This window comes from Brachycentrus maculatus, unplaced genomic scaffold (genome assembly GCF_059751285.1).
Source record: "Brachycentrus maculatus isolate JH-2025_06_01 unplaced genomic scaffold, ASM5975128v1 h1tg000190l, whole genome shotgun sequence".
Lineage (NCBI taxonomy): Eukaryota > Metazoa > Arthropoda > Insecta > Trichoptera > Brachycentridae > Brachycentrus > Brachycentrus maculatus.
The window spans coordinates 1,460,261-1,484,493 of record NW_028280941.1 but is presented as its reverse complement, the minus strand read 5'-3'; the positions used below and the strand labels follow the sequence as shown (position 1 = coordinate 1,484,493).

At 34.6% G+C, this 24,233-nt stretch overlaps 1 protein-coding gene across 3 annotated transcripts in view; it reads right to left on the bottom strand.

Annotated features, from left to right (window-relative positions):
• Nucleotides 1-353: 353 nt before the first annotated feature.
• The window catches only part of LOC148307768 (high affinity cationic amino acid transporter 1), a 35,032-nt gene continuing 11,152 nt past the window's right edge, over nucleotides 354-24,233 (bottom strand). Inside the window, exons 6-14 of one of the 3 annotated variants that reach the window (XM_088262848.1) lie at nucleotides 22,324-22,604; nucleotides 21,096-21,193; nucleotides 18,559-18,698; nucleotides 16,502-16,604; nucleotides 15,026-15,187; nucleotides 13,732-13,910; nucleotides 12,119-12,285; nucleotides 10,890-10,998; nucleotides 354-3,627 (exon numbers count right to left, since the gene is read on the bottom strand). In XM_088262848.1, the coding sequence (XP_088118974.1) occupies nucleotides 3,554-3,627; nucleotides 10,890-10,998; nucleotides 12,119-12,285; nucleotides 13,732-13,910; nucleotides 15,026-15,187; nucleotides 16,502-16,604; nucleotides 18,559-18,698; nucleotides 21,096-21,193; nucleotides 22,324-22,604 (1,313 nt within the window). In that variant the 3' untranslated portion in view covers nucleotides 354-3,553. Of the gene's footprint in view, nucleotides 3,628-7,925; nucleotides 10,052-10,889; nucleotides 10,999-12,118; nucleotides 12,286-13,731; nucleotides 13,911-15,025; nucleotides 15,188-16,501; nucleotides 16,605-18,558; nucleotides 18,699-21,095; nucleotides 21,194-22,323; nucleotides 22,605-24,233 lie in introns of those variants that run through there. The other 2 variants (XM_088262849.1, XM_088262851.1) reach the window with 2 other exon arrangements.

The window sequence follows — 24,233 nt, the reverse complement described above, 5'->3', positions numbered from 1 at the left end:
AGCATTTATAAAACTCATTCATTTTATGACATATTTGATCAAAACTCATAAATTATTCCTAACACATGTTATTTTATTGGAAAAGAGATAAAATTTTAGTTTTTAGATGCCAAAATAAAGCGTACATTCACCCTAAGACATTAATTTATTTGTCTAATCACTTTTTTTTTAAATATAAAACATTTGTTAAATAAATTCTAGTTAATGGGTTTTTATATGTATGTATACCTCAGCGTTTTACAATGAATTCCTGGGTTCGATGTTCCAGCATGTAGTTAGGTTTCCTACACCTTTTCGTCGACCCCCACCCTTTCGTCCATCGACAATAAGAGTTAGATGATAAGAGAAAATTAATACTAGAAATTCACATGGTTTATTGACAGTAAAATACGTTACAGGTACGAAATAAACAGGTGACATTAATAAATATAAAATTTCCTAACCCTTCTAAATTCCGAAAGCCTATTTTGATCTAAATTAACACATTTTGGGTGAACAATCCAGTGTCTGATACATAATAAATAATATTATCTTAACACATTGTTGTCAGGCGGTTTTTTCATCAACCCTGACCCTAATTATACTCAGACAGTCTGCTGCCCGACCCTCAGTATACTCATCTCAAGTAAACGCAAACCTATTTCCGATCTGTACAATGTTTTTTTGGCATTCCTCGCGCTCTACCAAAAGTAAGCAAATAAAAAGATTATAAGTGTCTCCGGCTCTCTGCCAACAGTATGTAAAAGGCGCTTTTAAACGTTTCCCGCAAACAATGTGTTAAGATATAATATATTTAAGTAAGAACTTGTATCTAATAATTGTTCACAGGGTTTATTTAAACGGTAATATGGTAAAATAATAATTAAAATAAAATGAATAGAATACTCAAGATGATAAAATTTGGGCTACCAGCGCCACTGTATACAAAACATTATAAAATATATTAGACATTAATAATAAGTACATTCAGACGCATTTAAAGCCATTCGTGTGAATATATTTTTAATAATTGACAACACAGTACAGTCGGAAGTTGAAATTACATATTACAAAAGTTTGCTGCATAGAATATTGGTTATATGCATATTTTTTATGTATTTACGGAAAATATATTTTTTTAATAAACTTTTTAAATTGCCACTTGAAGGTTGGCAATTTTACTTTGTCTTCAGGCAATCTAAATAAAGACTTATTGCTTAGCAAAACCACTCTCTCAAGTTTTTAAACCAGGATATATGTCTTCTGCCTAACTTGTGTTTACCTTTCACTTTGCCTTGTAATATAAACCATATTGCTTTGTATTTCTCTCCCATCATAAAATGACTAAAATACTCTTCTTCTTTCTTGGTTTCTTCATGGTGCCTACAACTTTTCTTGTGCATCTTAAAATATATTCATTTTAAGCTCTCTCAATCTATAATATTTTGAGCATTCTTCTATAGCAACACATTTTAAATCCTTTAAATTCTTTGCGGTAGCTAGGGTGGGAGTCCATAGCTTTCGATACAATAGAGAAGCACTGGAAAGATGTGGTATCGTACAGTTCTCATGCGCAGATTGAGGTTGAAGTTTACTGACGCGGTCATGCATTTTGAAGTAGTAGTTTCTTGCCATTTGACCCATAGTAGTAATATTATAGGGTGCACAATAGAACACACACTCTTGAAGATTATAAAGTTACTGGTTGTAGGTCTGAGTGATTAGCAAATATTAGGTTAGGTGTTATGTTTGGTCAGTACTTCTATACAGAGTTGAATCGTGGACCCTGTAGATCAGCACTATGAACCACGGTTATTGGATTGAATTCTACTTTAATTTACATATGATTTTAATAAGACGAAACGCATCACATTTATATGTAAATAAAAGTAGAATTCAATCCAATAACCTTGTTTATTTTTAAATATATTTCCCAACAATTCAATATGGAATTCTACCAACTGTCTGCAGTTACAATAACTATGAACCAGTTAGAGGCATTCCAAATGTGGTTACATCGTAGAATGCCACTCATTCCATGGACCGATATGGTATGCAACATAAATGTGCTACAAAGAGCAAGAGTAGGAAGACAATTGCTGACTGATATCAAAGTCCGGAAGGTGTCCTATCTGCAGCATGTGCTTAGAGAAAAGTACGAGCTATTGCACCTAATTATAAAAGGCAAAATGGAAAGTCGACGACAGGGTGGGTAGAAAACAGATCTCCTGGCTCCGGAATATACGAGATTGGACAGGGATCAGAACCTTTAAGGCGCTATTTAGAGCTGCCCAAGACAAGGACAATTACTCTCAAGTGAAAGTCGATGTCGGGGGTACCTGACATGATACGTACAGAAAAAGAAGAAGATCAGTATATAAGTATGTCACTAAGTGAGCAGTACATGTCTAATATTATATGGGAAAAATCTTTATACTATACATTATTCTCTTGTACTCAGGAATAAAATTTTCACATAAGTTTATAATACTTTCCATAAAAAAAATCAGGTATACATATTTTCAATTATCGTAATATTATTTAAGCATTGGTCCAACCGAAAGGCTATCACAGTAAAGTATCCTTACTGTAAGATAAATATCACAAACGTTTTATTTTTGGAAAAATTATTGAGGCTACTGGTAACAAACAAGCAATGTCCAACAATTACGCTTCATAGAAATCATATACCTCAGCCAATATTCAAATCAATATGGTGTCTCTGCTTTTTCAAACATAATGATGTAATATTTATTTATTGATTCGGCATTAACTTTGTGGAATGACATGATTATTTTATTAAAATTAAACACTTGAATAATCCACTTTATCGAGTTTTATTTTTATTTACGGCTAGTTTCGAAAACGACAATTGTTTTCATCTTCTGGTACAAGTAAAAATAAAACTCGATAAAGTGGATTATTCAAGTGTTTAATTTTAATAAAATAATGATGTAAATTTAAAACCATAAAATAAATTATATTTTTACAATAATAAACATAGTATTTTTTTAAATTCATTAATTAATTCGGCAGTCATATTGTGGTAATATGTATCCATTTTTAATTAAAGGCAGACAAAATTTCCTACCTTTTATTAATGCCCAAAAAACTTCATAGATTTTGAAAATTTGTTAAGATATATTTTCTATATTGTGATGATTTCTATGGATTTCTCTTTTATATTGTGATAATTTCTATACATTTTACTTATACATATATAAGTGTGCATATTGTTTGGAGTTAGGTTTTATATCTCCACGCTGAATGCTTAAAAATTAAACGTTCGGACATCGCTTAGTTTGTAACTAGCACTCTCAAACAATACATAATAATAATGATTCTATAAAGCATAGCTAAAAAATACACATAAACATTAGTACCTAGCACATCCGATATTCAAATGTGATGAATTTGTACCATACCATGCAAGGCAAGTACATTGGTTTGATGTAGCATCATCTTAAGTGTAACCCAGCCCCATTTAAGTGCAAAAACACTTTTATAAACTTTTTCTCCAACAGCAAATAAGTACGGATAATATAAGAATAAAGTACTGGATTTGTGGTTTTCCTTATAATCTCCAATATTGGGGTCCTTGACTTTTTAGGCTGTTCGGTAAACCATACAGAAAATACATTGCGAACCCTGAAACAGAACAAATATTTGTTAGTAAATAATATAAATACAGTAAAACCTCGATATAACGGACCTCTATTTAATGAACTTCAGTTATAACGGACAAAAATCCGGTAAAATATGAAAAAATTTAAAACGTCCTGTTAATAATTACTATTATTATTTTCTAACCCTTATCCGTAAATCCATGGTGCATAGGGCACTGCATCATATAGACTCAGTGTTGTCTTGATCGCTACTTGCATGAAGGCAAGGAGATTACTCCTTGCCTTCAGGGACCAGTCCAGGGTAATATTAAATAAATATTGGAGTGTAAAATCACCAATATTTATTTTCACCCCCCCTGAGAATCGAACCCAGGACCTTCAGCATGATGGCTTAACACGCTAACCATTACACCACAGAGGCGGACAATTAGTATATAGTTAATATTATACATTGTCCGCCTCCGTAGTGTAATGGTCAGCACACTCGGCTACCGTACTGAAGGTCCCGGGTTCGATTCCCAGAGAGGGTCAAATAAATATAAGTGATATTTATTCAATAAATACCCTGGACTGGTACCTGAAGCGGAGGGCTGATCACCTTTCCTTCATGTTATTGATCAAGATAACACTGCATTTATATGATGCAGTGCCCTATGCACCATTGGGGTGCGGATAAGGGTTTGAATGAATAATATTATACACGCTTAAATTCAAGTGTCACTGCATGTAAACAATTTTTAGCGACCAAGATAATCACAAATTAAGTCTGTGTAACTTAAAAAGTGCAAACAAAGCATGATTTATTTTTTTAATAAATGAGTATTTTGGAGAAAATTAAATAAAAAGTATCAAATGATATATGGAAAAACTAAACTTTCTCTGTGTGATTAATAAAATGAAATATGGCAATGAGTTAATGATAATCAGCTTGAAATCCTCACCTAAAATTTTGGATCAAGACTCCAAATTGGTATAAGAATGGAAGGAATTGCGGTCACTGGGATAAGAACAAAAGAAATTAAGGTTTTGTGAATCGCGAAGCAACAAATCAACATACAAAACATTTTGTATATTAAAAGCATTGCTAATTAAATGTTATAACACAGAGTGAACATGAATGATAAGGAGGTCTTCAACAAACAAAAGCCCACCAGACAAGATATATATACACACAACACATCTTTATATATTACACGTGAACATTATTACAGCTACAGAGGTAATTATTTTCCTACCTAATCAAATGCAAGTTTTAAATTATGTACAATGGCTAATTCCATGCGTTTATATGCCAAAAAACATCAAATGTTAAAATTGTTACCTTATTTTACAGACTATAAGACGCACTTTTCTCTTTAAAAAATTGCCTTCGTAATTCAGGTGCGTCTAATACATGAAATTTGTATAAAAATGTCCAGTGTTTGATATAAAATTCCGCTAGTCTTAAAATGGCCATATTCTCGATGGCGCGTAGAATAGTAAATATTTTATGTTTATAAAGTGATAAATTAAACCAGCCTATAGGTTGTAAGCCCTCTAAATACCCAGACTTCATATGTGTTGGGATGTCAACATGTTATGGTAATATTTTTTGGATATCTAATTTTATATATAATAAATTATTTGTAAGAAATGAGTTTAAATGAAAATAAATAATCAAAATGTGTTAAAAATACTATGTTGCAATACTTATCAATTAAATTTAGCAAATTTCAAAGATAAATTACTGGAAATATCTTTAGTAATGCTATGTTGTACTGAATTATTCCAAAAATCTATGCATTCTACAAACATGTTTTAATCTATGCATTCTTTGAATGTGTTTTAATCTATGCATATTAAAGAAGGGTAACTCAATAGTAGTAGTTTTTTTTATGAACATTATCTCGGCAAGTATAGGCAATCGCTGTATCTAAGTAAATCTAAGTCCATTTAAAAAATCCTACTATAAATAACTTAATTCAAATAATTTTTTGTTTTTTGTTTTGACTGCTATTATAGTCAAACTCGTATCTCATTAAGATAATAAAAGCTATATATTATTAGCCAAGGAATACTCTGTATGCAAAAGATGGTTAAAATTTATACAATATATATCTTAAAGATATTGTGCCTTTATATAAAATATGTAACTCTGACATGAGTTTGCAAACATGCTAAAAAATATACATTAAACGCTTAATAATATTACTGCACTCGTATTATTGCTTTAAATCTGAGTGAATTAAGTATATTCAAGGCTTTTTTTAAACAAAAAAGGTCCCGGAACTCACTTCATGTCAAGCTTTTTACTAAAAAAAAAACAAATATCGTTTAAAAATTAATTACGATACCATATTTTATCGTTTAGACCAGAGGTTCCCAAACTTTTTTGTCTCGTGGACCCCTTGCCATGTTTTTCGATTTTTGGTAGATCCCTCCTTACCTGATATTGTTTTTCAGCTAATTCAGTATCTTCTAATGTATTTTTGAAAGTCGATGTATGTAGTGCACATTGAAAGATTGAAATTTATAACGTGTATGATAATTTATAAAGTGTAATGAAAATTAAAAAAATACACACATGTTAGGTTAATTAAAATTAAAATTATTCTCTGTTAAATTAAATAAATAAGCAAAAAATAAATGCTTTTAGTCCTAGGAATAAACCTGATGTCGTTGACCTCCATTTCTTTTTCATGGACCCCCAATTTTTTTTCGCTGACATATACCCCTTCCAAGTCGTCGTAGACCCCTGGGGGTCAATATAGACCACTTTGGGAATCACTGGTTTAGACGAATTATATACATTTAGACTGTTAATACGTAAGCACAAACATTGTTTCGTCAAATTAAAAATAAATGTATATATTATCCGTGAAATAAGGTGCTGGAATGCGTTACATGGAAAGAAAAAGCCCCGAGTATATAAATCTCCAATAATCTCATATAAAATGTATATTTTTGAGAAAATACTAGATGCGTATACAATATAATAATGTACTAACAAACTGGAATTGTAAATTGATGACAAATAATGCAAATAAATTACTAGAAATTTACATAAAGCAGATACACGTGCAACTAAATAAGCATGCTTATGAACATGCTCTTTAGCTGTATACATTTGCTTGAAATAAGCATGCCCATACACATGCATCATTACTAGGATGCTCATAAGCAAACCTGTTCAGACACGCTCAAAGCACACCCCTCCCACCCACGCTGCAGGTAGCATGCTTATTTAAGAACATGCTTATTTCTAGCAAAGTACGTACACACATGCAAGTAGCAATAGCTCAATACTAGCACACTTTATGCTTATAATGAGCATGTGTATCTAGACCTTAATATTGGCCCGCTGTGGAATGTAAGTATTGATTTGATCAGAATATCGATTTAAAAATATATATTATTTTTTGACATCTCATCAAAGATGAAGAAGAATATGGAAGTCTGGGCATTTACGGGGCTGACGACCGTCATCGGCTGGTTTAAGTGATCACTTTACACACGTGTAACATTCACCAATTCTACCCATTATTGACAACCACACTACTCAAATGGTAGTGTGGTTGTCAATAATGCCCCGTCAGCCCCGTAAATGCCAAGACCTCCATATTCTTCTTCACCTTTGATGAGATGTCAAAAAATAATGTGAAAATAACTCTTGTAATTGGAGATAATCCAGATTTTGTGAACAAGTATTTGGACACACTCAAAATGTTGTAAAAATATTTAATTCAGTTGTAAGTATTAATGCACTGAGATTCTATTTTGATGGAGTGTAATATCTATTTTAATTGTTGCTCTAGTATTTAAAATATGCTGGCCTCTTAAATTAGCGTTTGTACTTTATATACTATTTTAAGGCAAATCTAAACTTTTAAAAAAGGAGTGTTTTAGAGTAAAATACTGTGAATTTACGTGTAATTAATTTCTTTCAAAAACATTATAATTTCTTCGGTATATTGCACTAATTACATTCAGTAAGTTCTCTATTTGAAATTTTGTGATCTTTGACTCTCCAGTTGGCACAGTCTGTGGATGATTTTTAACTAAAAACATAGATAATTCATCATACTACTGACATCTGTGAAAATATTCCGCAAGAGTATGTAACAAATAAAATAAAACCCTTATCCGCACCCCAATGGTGCATAGGGCACTGCGTCATATAAACGCAATGTTATCTTGATCGTTTACACATGAAGGAAAAGTGATCAGCCCTCCGCTTCAGGTACCAGTCCAGGGTAATATTGAATAATTATTACAGTGAAAAAATCACTCATATTTAATTTACCCCCCCCCCCCCCCGAGAATCAAACCCGGGACCTCCAGAACGGTAGCAGAGCGTGCTGACCATTACACTACGGAGGCGGACATATTCCGCAAGAATATGTATAGTTAAATAACGGTAAATCTTGACAGCTACCGTATTTCACAAAGCATTATTGTATCTTGCTCTCTACACATTGCAATATGTATTTGGAGAATTGAATCCAGTATTGGTGTATGAAGATTTGGACATAATCGATACATAGGAATTCAATAAATGTAGAGAACTTACTGTCAACGATAATCTCAAGTAAACACAACAAAAAAAATATCTTTAAAAAGCAGATAATTTATAATTAAGACATAACTGTAGGTATTAGAGAAATTTGTATGGTGATTTAATTTTATCTTCAGTCTATAAATGTTATAACCTAAAATTAATAATTGTAACTAAGACGCAGGTTTGTCATCGCCGTTTTGTAAGGTTTTCGACACTGTATCCAAATTCTTCGAATCCCTCCGAGTATTTTCTTGAAATGATTTCAAAACGTCTTCGAAGCGAGCTCTCTGCAGCTTCATTGTATTGGTATAATATTCTTTGCCTTTTGGTTTTGAGGGTTCCTCGGCAATGTCTTTTTCGTTGGATGGAGTTTCTACACCGCTTAATTTGGCATCAAAACTTTCATCCTTTCGGGTTAAAGTAGGGCGGGGAGAAGAGCGAGGTCCGAAGGCTAATATTGACTCCAGTTTACGTTTCAACTCAGCCTTACCCATTGTTTTAATTTCTTCTCTTTCCGGAGATTCTGAACCTCCCGAGTGATTACCGCCTTCTTCGGTTTTATCTTTTAAGCTATTTTTACGGCTATTCGATGTTGAGATATGATTTGAAATCGGAGAACGTCGGTCGGCCCCGCTAGCAGTGGGAACGGGAACCAAAATTGGCCCAGAATCGGGAAATTTATGTTGGACTATTTCCTTTTTCAAAGCAGCCATCATGCTCGGTCCGTTGCGTTGGTTATCTTTTGATATTTCTGCTTCTACATCATCCACGGAAGAGCTTCGTTTAAGTTTTTTGGCCTTGGAGACCTTCCGCCCGGTTTGTTTTTTGAGTATGGTGTTTAACTTATTCATGAAGGTTTTCCGGCGATCGGTGTTGGTTTTCAAGTCTTCCGTGTCGTCTTCGCTGTTACTGTCTTCCGAATTGTGATTTCTGACTTCCGCACCGTCGTAATCCGGTTCCGGTTCAGGCATTGGTTTTGAAAAATGTCTTCTTATTATGGGTAGCGTTCGCGGAGCGAAATATGATTCATCCATTGGCGGAGGCGGCGGCGGCATAAAGGCGGCTTCTTCGAGAACATCATTCTTCACTTCTTCGATTTCCTTATCACCTTCGACAAAAACATCCTCGTTTACGGTGCTGACGTTGTCTTCCTCTTGATTTTCATTGGGAGCGAATCCAGAAATCACGGAAATATTTCGTTGAGGAGTCGTTCGCTGTTCGTTTTCCCTGTGAACTAAAACAACAACATTTTGCTGGGACGACACATTAAGCGATCCATCTCCACCACCATTGGACAACTTACGCTCTACAAGGGGACTGGCAGGGGGAGTTTGGGCAGTAAGGGGAGTGGGAGGAGTGGAATTAGAGAGATATTCCGGATCTAATGGAAGGTTTTGGATGGAAAGATCCTCGGTGATGATTTCCAGATCAGATAATTCAGCAGCATCTTCTTCTTCCTTGAGAACGCGGTCTAGTTTTTCAATTTCAATAAATGATTCTCTCAACAGGTTTCTGTCATCCGATACTTCTTCGATACCCTCGTAATTCACCACTTCTTGGTCTCTTTTTTGCACTTCTTGGCTTTCTCTGTGCGGTCGGTAAGGAACATTGACGTAACCGTTCTGGTTAATATCTTTCTGCTTGGCCCCCTCAATATCCGCTGGTAAGATGGTGGAGTTATCCTTGGGGCTGGCCTCGATGTGTGGTGGAGGTGGAGTGGGAGACTGGACAGTTCTTTTCACAGCCGGCGGGATGAAGGAGACAGCTCTCTCTTGACACTCGTTCAAATTTTCAAAAGCATAATTCAAGTTCCCGGTAATGTTGCTTTTGATGGAAGTCTTTTGAACGTACATTAAGTAATTACCGCCTCTTTCGTATATATACAGACTTATTAGATAAATTGGAATCCCTGACAGAAAGAAAATATACATTAGCATGCAAAACATAAGAACTCCAAAATATAATCTACAAAGAACTATATAAAAATATTCAGTGTGTCTTCTACAATTTATTACAACGTAAACTGAGGAGTTAGGAAATCTGATAACGCTAGGCGTAACCAGGGCTGGAATTATTATTTTTTTTAATGTATTAACCAAGTAATGAAGAGATAACTAATGTAATTTAATATATAACCAAATATAAATTTCTCTCTATAAACTCTCTTATAAATTCAATTTTTGGGTGCTTTGCCAAGAGATAACTTTAACATATGAATTTCTGAGTACACGCTTGCCCCATACTACCGATATCTCATCAAGTGTACAACACGTGTGGTTAGAAAATCATTATAAATTTTAAGGTCTTTAAATCATAGAAAAAAACCCTACATTTTTACTAACCCTATTACTGGAACTGACACTTATCATTGAAAGTATATTGAAATACGAAATGGGATCGGCATTGCATTGAATATACGATATTGGACGGGGATCAAGACCGTCAAGGCGCTGTTTAGAGCTGCCCAAGACAAGGGCAATTACTCTCAAGTGATAGTCGACATCAGAAGAAGAAGATTGAAAATAACTTGTTTTCGTTATAATAACTAAACAATTGGGGTATATAACATAAATAAATATTTCAGGTACACATAAACCCGTGATAGTGCAAGATCTGTCTTTAAGCTGTTAAGATTAAAAATCACTAAAATCGTGCAAAAAATCCACTAATTAAGTGACACACATTTGAATATAAATAGTTTTTAGTGCAGTAATGTGTATTAAAGATAGCAAGCATGTGGTACTCACCAATAGCCATCCAGACTCCGAACCGTATCCACGTATATACATCCAACATCAGCATGAGATGAATGTTGATGAAAATGCTGATACAAGGAATTAATGGAACCAAGGGTACCTAAATAACATAAAAAATTCATTAATTATTTTTGAAAAATGATCAAATAAAAACATTGTTTGCATGCTGTGTTAGTGATTGTCCTGACGAAGAGACGGGTACGTCTCGAAACCGGTAGACGTAAAAATCTCAGTGAGTGGTTATATACTAATTTTATTAACATTTTTGTAAAAAAATAAATAAGTAAAAATGACTAACCACAAAGTAAATGCTTTAAATATTAATAATATTGAGAATAAATAAAAACAGTGATTAAAATGGGTAAAATTATGCACATATTTAATAAATGTATGGATGATAAGAAAAATTATAAGAAAATAGTTTATTTTTTATTTAACGTTAAAGTTTGGTTGAGAAAAATAAAAGATCTGTTCATATTTATCAAAATATCTGCTCAAAATATCTTGATAATTAACACTAACAAGAAAACAGACCCTTTTTCTAGTAGCACCCACAGTTTACCTCAAATTTTTTTTAAATAGTCTATGGTCAAATCCATAGAAACCAATATAAATAGATGAAATATGTGATGATTTTTATGAATTTCTCTTCTTTATTGTGGTGATTTCTGTGGATTTCACCATAGACTAGTCTTCATATTATTTGTGGTTAGGTCTTAATTTTCTTCTTTCAGTCTTTGACTTCTCTCTACACCATAGTAGTGCAATACCAGCGAAGTCGGTCAATACTGACTTGCCTAACTTCAGACCTCTCCAGCATAAACGTTCCATTTTCCACTAACATCTTAACCTTATTAACCTCCCCTAACAAACTTGTATATAAAATAATTTGTAAATATCTTAAAATTAATTGTATAAATTTGTAAAGATGAATGATAACTAACTAAACAAACTAACATTACTAATAAAACTAACCCCACTAACAGGAATACTAACACTTGAAAGTCAAATGAAAAAAATGTAAATAAAAAATAACTCAACACTGGTTATAACACCCAAGATGGGTGAAAAGCCATTAAAAAGAAGAAGAAGACTTGCCTAACAAACCCACTTATTTATGACATTGCCACTTGAATATACCTGGTATCGCAGTCCTGTCTGCAGATGTTGGAGCACAAAGCAATATGAAGAAAAATGTTGTCAAAATGATAGAATAATACCTGAAAGGAGAGTGTCGTCTTGGACTTGGGTTGCAGGGAGATGAAGAACATGCACAGCAGCATGAGCGCGCCAAACACCGAAGTGAGCACCACAGCCCAGGTGCTCCCCGTAGCCAGATCATCTATGGCGTATATCAAACACGAACTGAACGCAATGCTGAACATACCTGAAAAATATACAACAAATCTACAACCTATTTCAACACATTGTTTGCAGAAATCGCTTAGAAGCATAATTTACATATTGTTGGTAGAGATCGGGAGACACTTATAAGCATTCTATTTGCTTACTTTTGGAAGAGGGCAAGAGACGCCAAAAAACATTTTGAGTGTGTCCAAATTGGACACACTAAAAATGTTGTAAATAAATTATCTGGTCAAATTATAAGCTTAAATAATAAAAATAAAAATGGTATTTTATGGCGTTTCTCATGTGTGTGATTGTAATCCAGGATTCAGACCTCACATACTAATATAAGAGTTTCTGCTTAGTAAAAAGCTTCTTTACATCTCACCAATAGATGTCTCTAGTGAATCAAGAACAAGGTTTCTAAATTGGTTCATAAATATAGAACTTCCAAGAATTTGAGTAGTGTGGTTGTCAATAATGGGTAGAATTGGTGAATGTTACAAGCGTGTAAAGTGATCACTTAAACCAGCCTATGACGGTGGTCAGCCCCGTAAATGCCCAGACTTCCATTTTCTTCTTCATCTTTGATGAGATGTCAAAAAATGGTATGAAACATTTTACAGTTGGGAATTGGGTTTGCGGTTACTTGTGATTAGTATACTGAGGGTCAGGCGGCAGACTGACAGAGTATAAGAGTCGGGGTTGATGAAACGCTTAACTACCATCCTGGAGGTCCCGGGTTTGATTCCCAGGGAGATAAATATGATTTTTAATTTATGTATTCATTTTAAATAAAACACAGATTTTTTGAGTCTACTAAGTTGTATTTTATTAACAAAAACACATAAAAAATTATATTGTGACAATTGTTTCGCCTTGTTAGGGCATTATCAAACGAATGATAATGTTTCAAACATTCGTTTGATAATGCTCTGACAAGGCGAAACAATTGTCACAATATAATTTTTTATGTGTTTTTGTTAATAAAATACAACTTAGTAGACTCAAAAAATCTGTGTTTGATTTAAAATTAACACATAAATTAAAATGGAGTTATACAAATTAAACGCCAAATCAATAAATAAAATTGATTTTTAATAACTAACTTACCATCACGCCGCTTCTCCGCATGGGTAAGCAGAGAGAATAGAACGCCACACCACTCTGTCTTTACAAACATTATTCGCCTCTTCCACGTTCATGCATCGGTATGTATGAGGAGATGCAAATATGATTTTACACTCTAATATTTATGCAATATTACCCTGGACTGATCCCTTAAGCGCAGGAGTGATCACCTTGCCTTCAAGTAAATAACAATGAAGATAAAACTGCGTCAATATGATGCAGTGCACCATAAGGTATGGATAAAAGTTAGGTTAGGTTAGGTATGCACCATAAGGTACGGATAAGGGTTAGAAGAAGAAGAAGACCACAAAAGCAGACTTGACTATTGAACGTATGAAACAAATGTTACACTTACAATATAGAGTGATAAGGCTGCCGACTATCAGACATGAGAGGTGAGACGGGTCGGCGTTGAGGCTGCAGTTGAAGAGCTGCTTGACGGTCCGACCGATGGAGAACTTCTCGGTGTTCATCAAGTAGGATGTCTCGTGGTGCGGTACTTGTCCCTTGACAGTTGCCGCATCTCTCTCAAATCTGTAAAATAAACCAGTCCAATAAACCCAAAGGAAGTATATGAGATTCAAATTCACTTCCAACTAGTTTTAACCCTTTGCAAGTTTCGTAAGTTTTTTGTGTGCATACTGCCTCAATCAAAATCTGAGACTTATTTCTATTTGAATATATTGAAAAGTAATAAACCATTATATGAAAAATATCGTGTATTAAAGTGGAGACTGACCGGAGCATTTTGTAGTAACATTGCTCGCGGCGAGCATCAGCCAGCATCCGAAACTATGGATGGACGCTCGGCTCGGTGTACTGACTGCCTGAATGCTCGCATCGTAACGTGTTACGTTACAACCAAATGCTCCAGTCAGTCTCCACCTTTAAGAGATTATTTTCTTGGTGCCATAGCGGCGCCAATCAAGCAATAGGGCAAACCACGCATGCCACCTTAAGAGTTAAAAAATACTAGTTTGACAATAATTTCAAAGCTTTCAATAACAAACCTTATTATGTTTTTATATAAACTATTTAAATATCTGAATATCCGCCTCCGTAGTGTAATAGTCAGCACGCTCGGCTACCGTTCTGGAGGTCCCGGGTTCGAATCCCAGGGGGGGTAAAATAAATATAAGTGATTTTTCACTGTCATATTTATTCAATATTACCCGGGACTGGTACCTGAAGCGGAGGGCTGATCACCTTTCCTTCATGTGTAAACGATCAAGATAACACTGCGTTTATATAACGCAGTGCCTTATGCACCATTGGGGTGCGGATAAGGATTTTAATATATTATTATTTAAATATTATATGAAAAAATAAAGAAATGTTTTACACTGATCTCCCTTCTTACTTTTCTTTAACAAAAATTCGAAATAACATAGTGTAAAAACCAAAAGAAAAAAAATTAAACATTTGTTTAATTAGTTAGTTAGTAGTAACCAATTAATACTCAGTACGTGGAAGAGGGCTAGGTTAATAATTATTGTTTCTTAAAAATTTTCCACAGTGAAAAAGGAGAAACCTAGATTTGTGAACAAGGATTTGGACGCACCTAAAATGTAATGTGTTAATTTTAAACAAGATAAAGGTCCACCACCAAAAACCAACAATAAATCCGACATGGATTCCGGCATACATACTTCTCATTACTATCCGATAGCGCGGGTACTATATTTTGACTATATAACTGATCTTCCACATTATCCTGATACTCCGCATCGAGCAAGGAGTACGACTCTTCGGTGTCTTCGCAGATGCTGCTCAGCGCACTCCGCCCAATCTGATCAAGCTCTCGGTTAAACCTTCAAAACACGTAGCACAGGACAATAAGCATGAGGACAACACAGGTGAGATGGAAACAATGATCAAAAAAGCAACTTTTTTTTTTCTTAACCAGTTAACTGCCAAAAGCGTCTTAAGACGCATAATTTTCTGTGAACGGAGCGCCGCTCATACAAAAATTACGTCTTAAGACGCGCTGTTTTAAATGGGCTTTTACTAAAGAAAATCAATTTTTTTAAATGTACAAATATATTGAACGCATAGTGACATCTATTGAGAATATATTTGCATACTTCAAATTGAAACAGAATTTGTTTTTACCACTTTAAACGTAAATTAAAGAGAGCTTTGTCGTCGGAACAACTGATGACGCTCAGATTTGTCCAATAATCCCCGAGTTGCCGTCACTGCCGAATCTGATGACAGTGATTTTAGTGTCAATTCTGATGATTTTTTATTTTTATTTTTTTAAATCATAGTGTGTGTGTGTGTATACTTTTAATAGTAAACTAACAATTACTTTTGACATATAATTTAGTTTTCATATTTTCTATAACAAATTTTGTGACAACCCTGCACCATGAACAATTAATTTTATGATTATGGATTAATGACTGCACGACTGGCGCATATTTCATTTATTTGGTAAGTTTTATAAATAAACGTTATTACACTTTCAATAACGATATGTTTAGAAGGTTTTATTTTTATCATAAAATTCGCGGCGTGCTGGGTACCGCCATACATGTACCTGACGGCAGTTAAAAGGTAAATCTTAGACCATGGGACTTGTTTCAATGCACCTTAACACATTGTTTGCGGGAAACGCTTAAAAGCGTCTTTTACATACTGTTGGTAGAGAGCGGGAGACACTTATAAGCGTTTTATTTGCTTACTTTTGGTAGAGCGCAACAGATGCTCAAAAACATTGTACAGATCGGAATTGGATTTGCAGTTGCTTTTGATTAGTATACGACCCTAATTAGTATACTAATTATGGTCAGGGTTGATGAAAAAACACCCCGACAATATGTTAATACAGGACTATCATAAAATGTATGAGAATATATAAACTCACATTTTACCGAAAAAATTTAAAGATTAGTGCAACATGTTTTTTGAGTTCTTTAAATAAAAAACGGACATATAAGATTGGTATAAAATTACGATACACTAAATTATATAAAAATATTAATGTTTCTTTGCTTAAAATCTTAAATCTCCAAAAGCAATTCACCAATATCAGTTGAAATCATTTGAGTACAAAACAAATCAATAAGCGCACACTGAAAATAACCAATACAAAAATCATATGTGTACTTAAATTAGATTACCTGAGAAGCAAGACACAAGCTGCCACTATGGTGTACGCCATCAGGGTTCCTATAGACATCATGTTGACAAGATGCGATAACTCAAACAGTCCCGCCATTGTTCCTGGGAAAAGAAAACACATTGCTTAACCCATCGGCATACCTGCCACCAAATATTAACGGCTAAGTATATTTTACATTCCCATATCAGCCGCAATTTAAGCTACGTCCCCATTTGTGGTAGTTTATATTATAAATTTGTTTTTGTTTTATCAGGTGCAAAATATTAGCACCTCATTGTTTGACAAACCATATCACCTCCCCTCTGGACGGGGCAAGTTTTTCACTTGCGGGGATACATTCAATTAGTGTCTTTGTATACATGTTTTGAAAAAAAAACTGACATGCGGATAGGTTAAAATATATATTTACAAATCAATCAATGAAGATTTTCTATGCTTTATGTAAGTGTGTTCTAAAATTAGCTTTTTTGATTTATGTTTTACTCAGTAAATACCACTATTTCTTAAAATCTATTGTGACATGTGTCTAAAACTAACTACCTAACTAACCATCACACTGCTTCCGCAGGATAAGGCAGAGAGAATAGAATGCTACGCCACTCTGTTATTTCAAACATTTCTTACATCTTCGACATTCATGCATCTCCTCATACATCTTCAACCCTTATCCGTCCCCCAGTATCCGTTTATCTTATAAACGCAGTGTTATCTTGGTTGTTATATGGGTGTTAGGTGATCAGCCCTCCGCTTCAGGTACCAGTCCAGGGTATTGAAAACTGTCCCACCGCATACCCAGATCCGATACAGAAGCATCTAGACTTGCTCACAGATCTGCTCTTGCAAAGCAATTTTTTTTAAACTAAGTAGCGAAATTTATTTAAAATGTGAAACAATATAGAATTGTTTCCCAATTTTACTGTGAATTCACATTTAAAAGCTTTCAATATACCTGTCACTTACTGCCAATCTAAATAAATACAAGTTTGTAGATCCGTCACCAAATTTTCTAGAAGTACCCCGGGGTAGGCAGTGAAAGGGATTAGTATTTAGTTAAATTAGTCAAGATCCGATTCCCACCCGACGTTGGCCGGTACACATACGCCCACAACCCCGACCAGCACAGCAGACAGTCCAGGGTAATATTGAATACATATAAGAGTGAAAAAATCACTTATATTTATTTGACCCCCCCTGGAAAACGAACCTGGGACCTACAGAACGGTAACGGAGCGTGTTGACTGAGGCGGACGATACATACCCACCAACTATCTCCTCATACATACACACCGATTATTTCGACTCCTGACCCGATTGCTTCCAAGTAATCTACATAAATATGTGTATATACACAATCTTTTTTTCTTAACCTTTTGATATTTCAGTGTTTCTTATGTGATCTCACGAGTTTCCGGTTATAGATAGGAAAGTTCTCATCTCAGAGGTTCCAAGTCGAGATTTTACTCCAGAAGTATCTGCCCTTGCCATACAAACATATCGCTCACTCCTTTCAACAACGTCATATATCAAAAATTGTCAATTTTTAATTGTGCATGTTTTCGGAATGCCCAGAAAATGTACTATATCCCAGCAAAATTAATATTTACCCGCTGCACGGCAGAAAGTGTTGTTTTTGCATTTTGAAGAAAAGGTACTGTTTTTTTTTTTTTTAATTTACTAAATATTTTTCAAATGGAGAAAAAACCTTCAGGTTTTACCTAAAAAGATCTGTTGCACAGTAAAAAGTTCAATAAGTGGCATGATATTTATTTTTAATACTTGTATTCTATTTTTAAACATTAAAAACGCTCTCCTGAAAAATCAAGTTTTTTTGATTTGTGACGTTCTTGAAAGGAGAGAATGATATGGCAAGTGCCCTAACAAGGCGAAACAATTGTCACAATATTTATTTTTTATGTGTTTTTATTGATAAAATACAACTTAGTAGACTCAAAAAATCTGTGTTTGATTTAAAATTAATACATAAATTAAAATGGAATTCTACAAATTAAACACCAAATCATTAAATAAATAAAGGTATCATGAATTTAAGTTAACCTGTCAGCAAGGCGGCCAATATGGTTCCCATGACCGGACTCTTGAAGCGAGGGCTGATGGTGCCAAAGAACTTGAACACCAGACCATCCGACGCCATGGCGTACAGGATCCGCGGCAGCGGAAACATCGAACCAAACAAACTGAAATTAAGACACATCCAGTTTACAAAACACAAAGGTGCCGTTTCTCTGCACATAGCACTGAACGCCCCAAACATTGCCACTAGACTTTGTATCAATTAAACTCACAGCAAGGTATGGAAATACATATAAAAATATCAATAAATTATATTTTTGTTGACATCTCATCAAAGATGAAGAAGAATATGGAAGTCTGGGCATTTACGGGGCTGACGACCGTCATAGGCTGGTTTAAGTTATCACTTTACACACGTAAGAATTTGAGTAGTGTGGTTGTCAATAATGGGTAGAATTGGTGAATGTTACACGTGTGTAAAGTGATCACTTAAACCAGCCTATGACGGTCGTCAGGCCCGTAAATGCCCAGACTTCCATATTCTTCTTAATTTTTGATGAGATGTCAAAAAAAAAATTATATGAATTGCTTTTGGATTATAATATGACAACCACATTAACCTTTTAAACGCGTTAACTTTGTTCCTAAGAGACGCCCGTGCGCGGCGGTATTTCGCCGTTTTTTAAATGATTACTTTTATCATGTATTTAGTTAAGAAACGATTTATTTTCCTAAACAAAAACGTTCAATGGGATTCATTGTGCCTTTTTGGTACTCTATAATACACGTGTGTCACATTATTCTTGAAATATATCGTAATATAAACAAATTAGATCGTAACATAAATAAATCAAAGCACGCATCGTGTGTCACTCTTACCCACTGGCGATGCGTAGCGTCGAGAGTGAGACAGATATAGGGCATGATTATGGCGCGGACTAATTACCGACCGCAAGAAAAATCAGGGATCTGTTGTTTTATTTATCCTTGTGATGTTACAAATTATTAGTCAGATATTTCAACAGATGTCATAAGGCCGAGGATTGACGTATTATTTTATCCAAAGTTCCACACCATGAAAAAATCCCTCCAAGTTGAACTGAGGTTCGAAACTTGGAGCAAAGTGAAAACACAAACGCTTATGTCAGCCGCGTATGGGGCATGTCTTGTAAAAACACAAACGGTTATGCGAGCCGCGTGGATCCGGTTAACCAAATTCTTGGAAGTTCTATATATATATGAACAAATTTCGAAACATTGTTTTTGAGTCATTAGAACTTCACTAGAGACATCTATTGTTCAGATGAAAAGAAGCTTTTGTATTGAGCAAAAACTCTTTTATTAATATGTGAGATCCGAATCTTGGATTATAATCACATACATGAGAAACGCCAGAAAATATCATTTTCATTTTTATTATTTTAGCTTATAATTTGACCAGTTAATTTATTTACAACATTTTGAGTGTGTCCAAATACTTGTTCACAAGTATTTGGACACTCAAACTGTTGTCAATAAATTATGTCTTTTGTTTTAATTTTCAGCACTATTGGCTGAGAATGTCACCATACCATTTGCAGGTTGATAATTCTGCTCAAAATATTTATTTAAACTTCACGTACAGAAAAGAAATAAGTACATTGGAGGGCTTACTGCTTAAAAGCAATATCTTCCAACCAACCAAAAACAGACTAGTGATATTGATCAAAAAATTTGATACCATATATAGCTGTTTGCAATCAGAGGGTAGATAGTACTTGAACATTAAAAAATATATATATATATAAATTACAAATTGATATCATAAATTACAAAAACATCATGGGTCAAGAGTTCAAAGCGAAGATGTTTGAATACACGTGAGAAAAGAGAGACAGGTTTTAGACTCTCAAGATAGATGAAGAAGACCTGGCATAGGCTGGTTCAGCGTGGAGGGGCACAGAAAGAAGAAGTTTTCTCCAGCATATGAGAGATATCGCTCACTCCTTTCAACAACGTCATATAATATTCCAAAAAACTTTTTTCAGGAGATCGTTTTTGAAGTTTAAGAATATGTATAATGAAATGTATTAAAAATAAATATCAAGCCACTTATTGAACTTTTTACTGTGCAACAGATCTTTTTAGGTAAAACCTGAAAGTTTTTTCTCCATTTGAAAAATATTTAGTATATTTAAAAAAATAATTGATCAATACCTTTTCTTCAAAATGCAAAAACAACACTTTCTGCCCTGTAGCGGGTACATATTAACTTGAAAATATGCCGCTTTTTCTGGGATATAGTACAATTTTCTGGGCATTCCGAAAACATGCACAACTGAAAATTGTTGTTTTTTTTATATATGACGTTGTTGAAAGGAGTGAGCGATATGTGCATATATGAGTGTAAGTCCCTCTCCAAGCACAAGAGCACAATCTCTTTTATGGAGAGGCACAGCGAATCGAAATATAAAAGTTCTCCATATGTATAAATGATTCAAATGTATTATGTCATAAATAAAAATGTAAATATATTAAATGAATAAAAAAATAAATAAAAAAATGTACATATATATATTTACCTGGAGAGCAAGCCAAATATTCCTCCAATGGCGACTATCCACTTGGCCCACACCCAGCCTACTTCTCCAAACGCAAACGGAATCGGAGCATCAGGGTCCTGAAATATCAAATAAGGTAGTATTGAATCCTGTATATATTTAAAACTACACTTTACACATCAAAGGTGGTCATTTACTGAAATTGTCAGCAGTGCATTTTACTTAAAAAATAGTACAGGCGCTCCTAGACATTCCAACGTTTGACTTTAGTACATTCTTTGAGCATCATTTTTTATTTATTCAGAGCTTTCGTCCGATGAATACCTAATTTAATAACAAAAACCAAAAAAAAAAGAATAGGTTGAAATCGTAAAGAATTTGGCAATAAAACATGAACGAAGCCTTTGTGGATCTTGTAAAACTTTTGGTTATCGTGGGTATCTCTAGATACTAGACATAACATCAAGCAAATGACAGTATTGTAGCATTTGTAAAAGTTTTCAAAGCCGCAGCAAAGGGATCATCTGTGAGTCAAATACAACAGAGATAACAATTGAAAACAAGTATTTTATTCTAGGTATATACCCATTTCCTCGAATCAAATGTCATTGAATATATCTTGAATCATTTGATGACATGACTAGCACAAGCAATAAAAAAAACTAAACTAACCATCACGCCGCTACACCGCAGGGGTAGGCAGAGATAATGGAACACCATACCAATCTGTATTTGCAAACAATCTTAGTCTCTTCCACATTCAGTCTACTAGACTCAAAAAATCAGTGTTTGATTTAACATTTCATTCATTCAAACCCTTATCCGCACCCCCAATGGTGCATAGGGCACTGCATCATATAAACGCAGTGTTATCTTGATCGTTAACACATGAAGGAAAGGTGATCAGCCTTCCGCTTCAGGCACCAGTCCAAGGTAATATGGAATAAATATTAGAGTGAGAAAATCACTTATATTTATTTGACCCCCCTGGGAATCGAACCCGGGACCTCCAGAACAGTAGTCGAGTGTGCTGACCATTACACTACTGAGGCGGAGATTTAACATTTAATACATAAATTAAAACGGAGTTCTAATCTATAAATAATTATATTTTATATCGATATTCTCATTATTAGAGTCGAATTGTAGTAAATACATATCATCAGGAAGGATAGGTGAACTAAAGACAGGTGTTGTTGTCGGTCAATAGAGACATCTCCCGGGATAATTAAGCCAAAGGGTATTTTACCTGCAAGTAGTAGGGCCACATGAGTGTCAGCACCGTCGATATACCGAAGTACGCCAGGAAGATGACGGCCAGCGAAGTCAGGATAGATATAGGGATGGCCCTCCTCGGGTTGTGGACTTCCTCGCCCGTAGTGGCGATGCAGTCGAATCCGACGAACCCGAAGAAGCACGTGGCCGCTCCCTTGAGCGTTCCCGCAAAACCAAACGGGAAGAAACCGCCGGCGCCCACATTCGCAGCGGAGGAAACCTTGTCCGGAGATATGTACCAATTGTTTATATCCGCTGAAAAAAGGAAAATTATTTTAAAAATAACTGGGACTTTTTATTTTATTTGTGTTTTTTATTATTTACAAAAATTATACATCAATTTCATACTATTTTTGTCAGCCTAAGTGACTCATTATTAGAAATAGGTATCATATTGTGGTAGAGTGGATTCAAACCCAGAAACTCTGACTCAAGAGTCCGCGACACTAACCACGGGACCACAGCCCAATACCTACTTAACACTTTTTTTAAAAAAAATTTATTGGAAAACCAACAGAATATTTAATAAAAATAACATAATATAATAAAGTTAAAAAATTAACATTCCAATTATGTACATGTTTTCACTTAAGTTATCTAAAAATAATAATAAACTGTCATGTACATAAAAGTATAACTATATAATAAACTTACATTACTTAACCAGCCTATGACTAGATATGCCATAGCCAACTTTGCCATAGATAATGTCACAAACTCACACATGAAGCAACGTGTGAATTATATGATATATATTATAAAGGAGTTTTTTTTTTAAATTGAGTAGTGTGGTTGTCAATCATGGGTAAAATGATGAATGTTATATGTATGTATATAAATCGATCTCTTAAACCAGCCTATGACAAGTCTTAGCCCTGTAAATACTTAATAATAATAATAATAATAATAACCCTTATCCGCACCCCAATGGTGCATAGGGCACTGCGTTATATAAACGCAGTGTTATCTTGATCGTTTACACATGAAGGAAAGGTGATCAGCCCTCCGCTTCAGGTATCAGTCCAGGGTAATATTGAATAAATATGACAGTGAAAAAATCACTTATATTTATTTTACCCCCCTTGGGAATCGAACCCGGGACCTCCAGAACGGTAACCGAGCGTGCTGACCATTACACTACGGAGGCGGACAAATACTTAGAATAAATGGTAAATACTTAGATTTCCATATTCTTCTTCATCCAAAAGAGGTGGATCTGTTTTATCTCACCACTACCTATTAGATTTAGGCAATTCCTTTTGGATTATATAACACAATGTATTATATATTGGTGATTTTATTTTTTCTTGCAAATTTTTTTGGTATGTTTTCTTTAAAACTCTCTGCTATTTTCTTTTGTGCATTTAAAAAATATGTATGTGCATTGTAATTGGCTTTGCTGCCATGTATGTACAAGTAAATTTTAAAAAATCTATGTAACAAACTAACTAACTAACCATCACGCCGCTTCCCTGCAGGGGTAGGCAGAGAGAATAGAGCGCCACACCACTCTGTCCTTGCAAACATTCTTCGCCTCTTCCACGTTCATGCATCTCCTCATACATACCCGCCGATTGTTACGACTCCTAACCTGACCACTTTCAAGTACATATTTGGCATACCTGATCGTGCCATGTTTTTCTCGGTCTTCCTCTGCTTCTTTTCCCGGTAACATTTGCCTCATAAATTTGTTTTACCGTTCTTTTCTCACTCATTCGTTCTACATGTCCAAACCATCTCAACACACCTTTCTTAATTTTATCGATAATGCTTATCTCAGCTTTGCATTCCTTCCTTATTTCACTATTCGTACATCTATCATACATCGTTTTGTCGCACATTCTTCTGAGAGATCGCATTTCGACTGCATTCAGTCTACTTTCA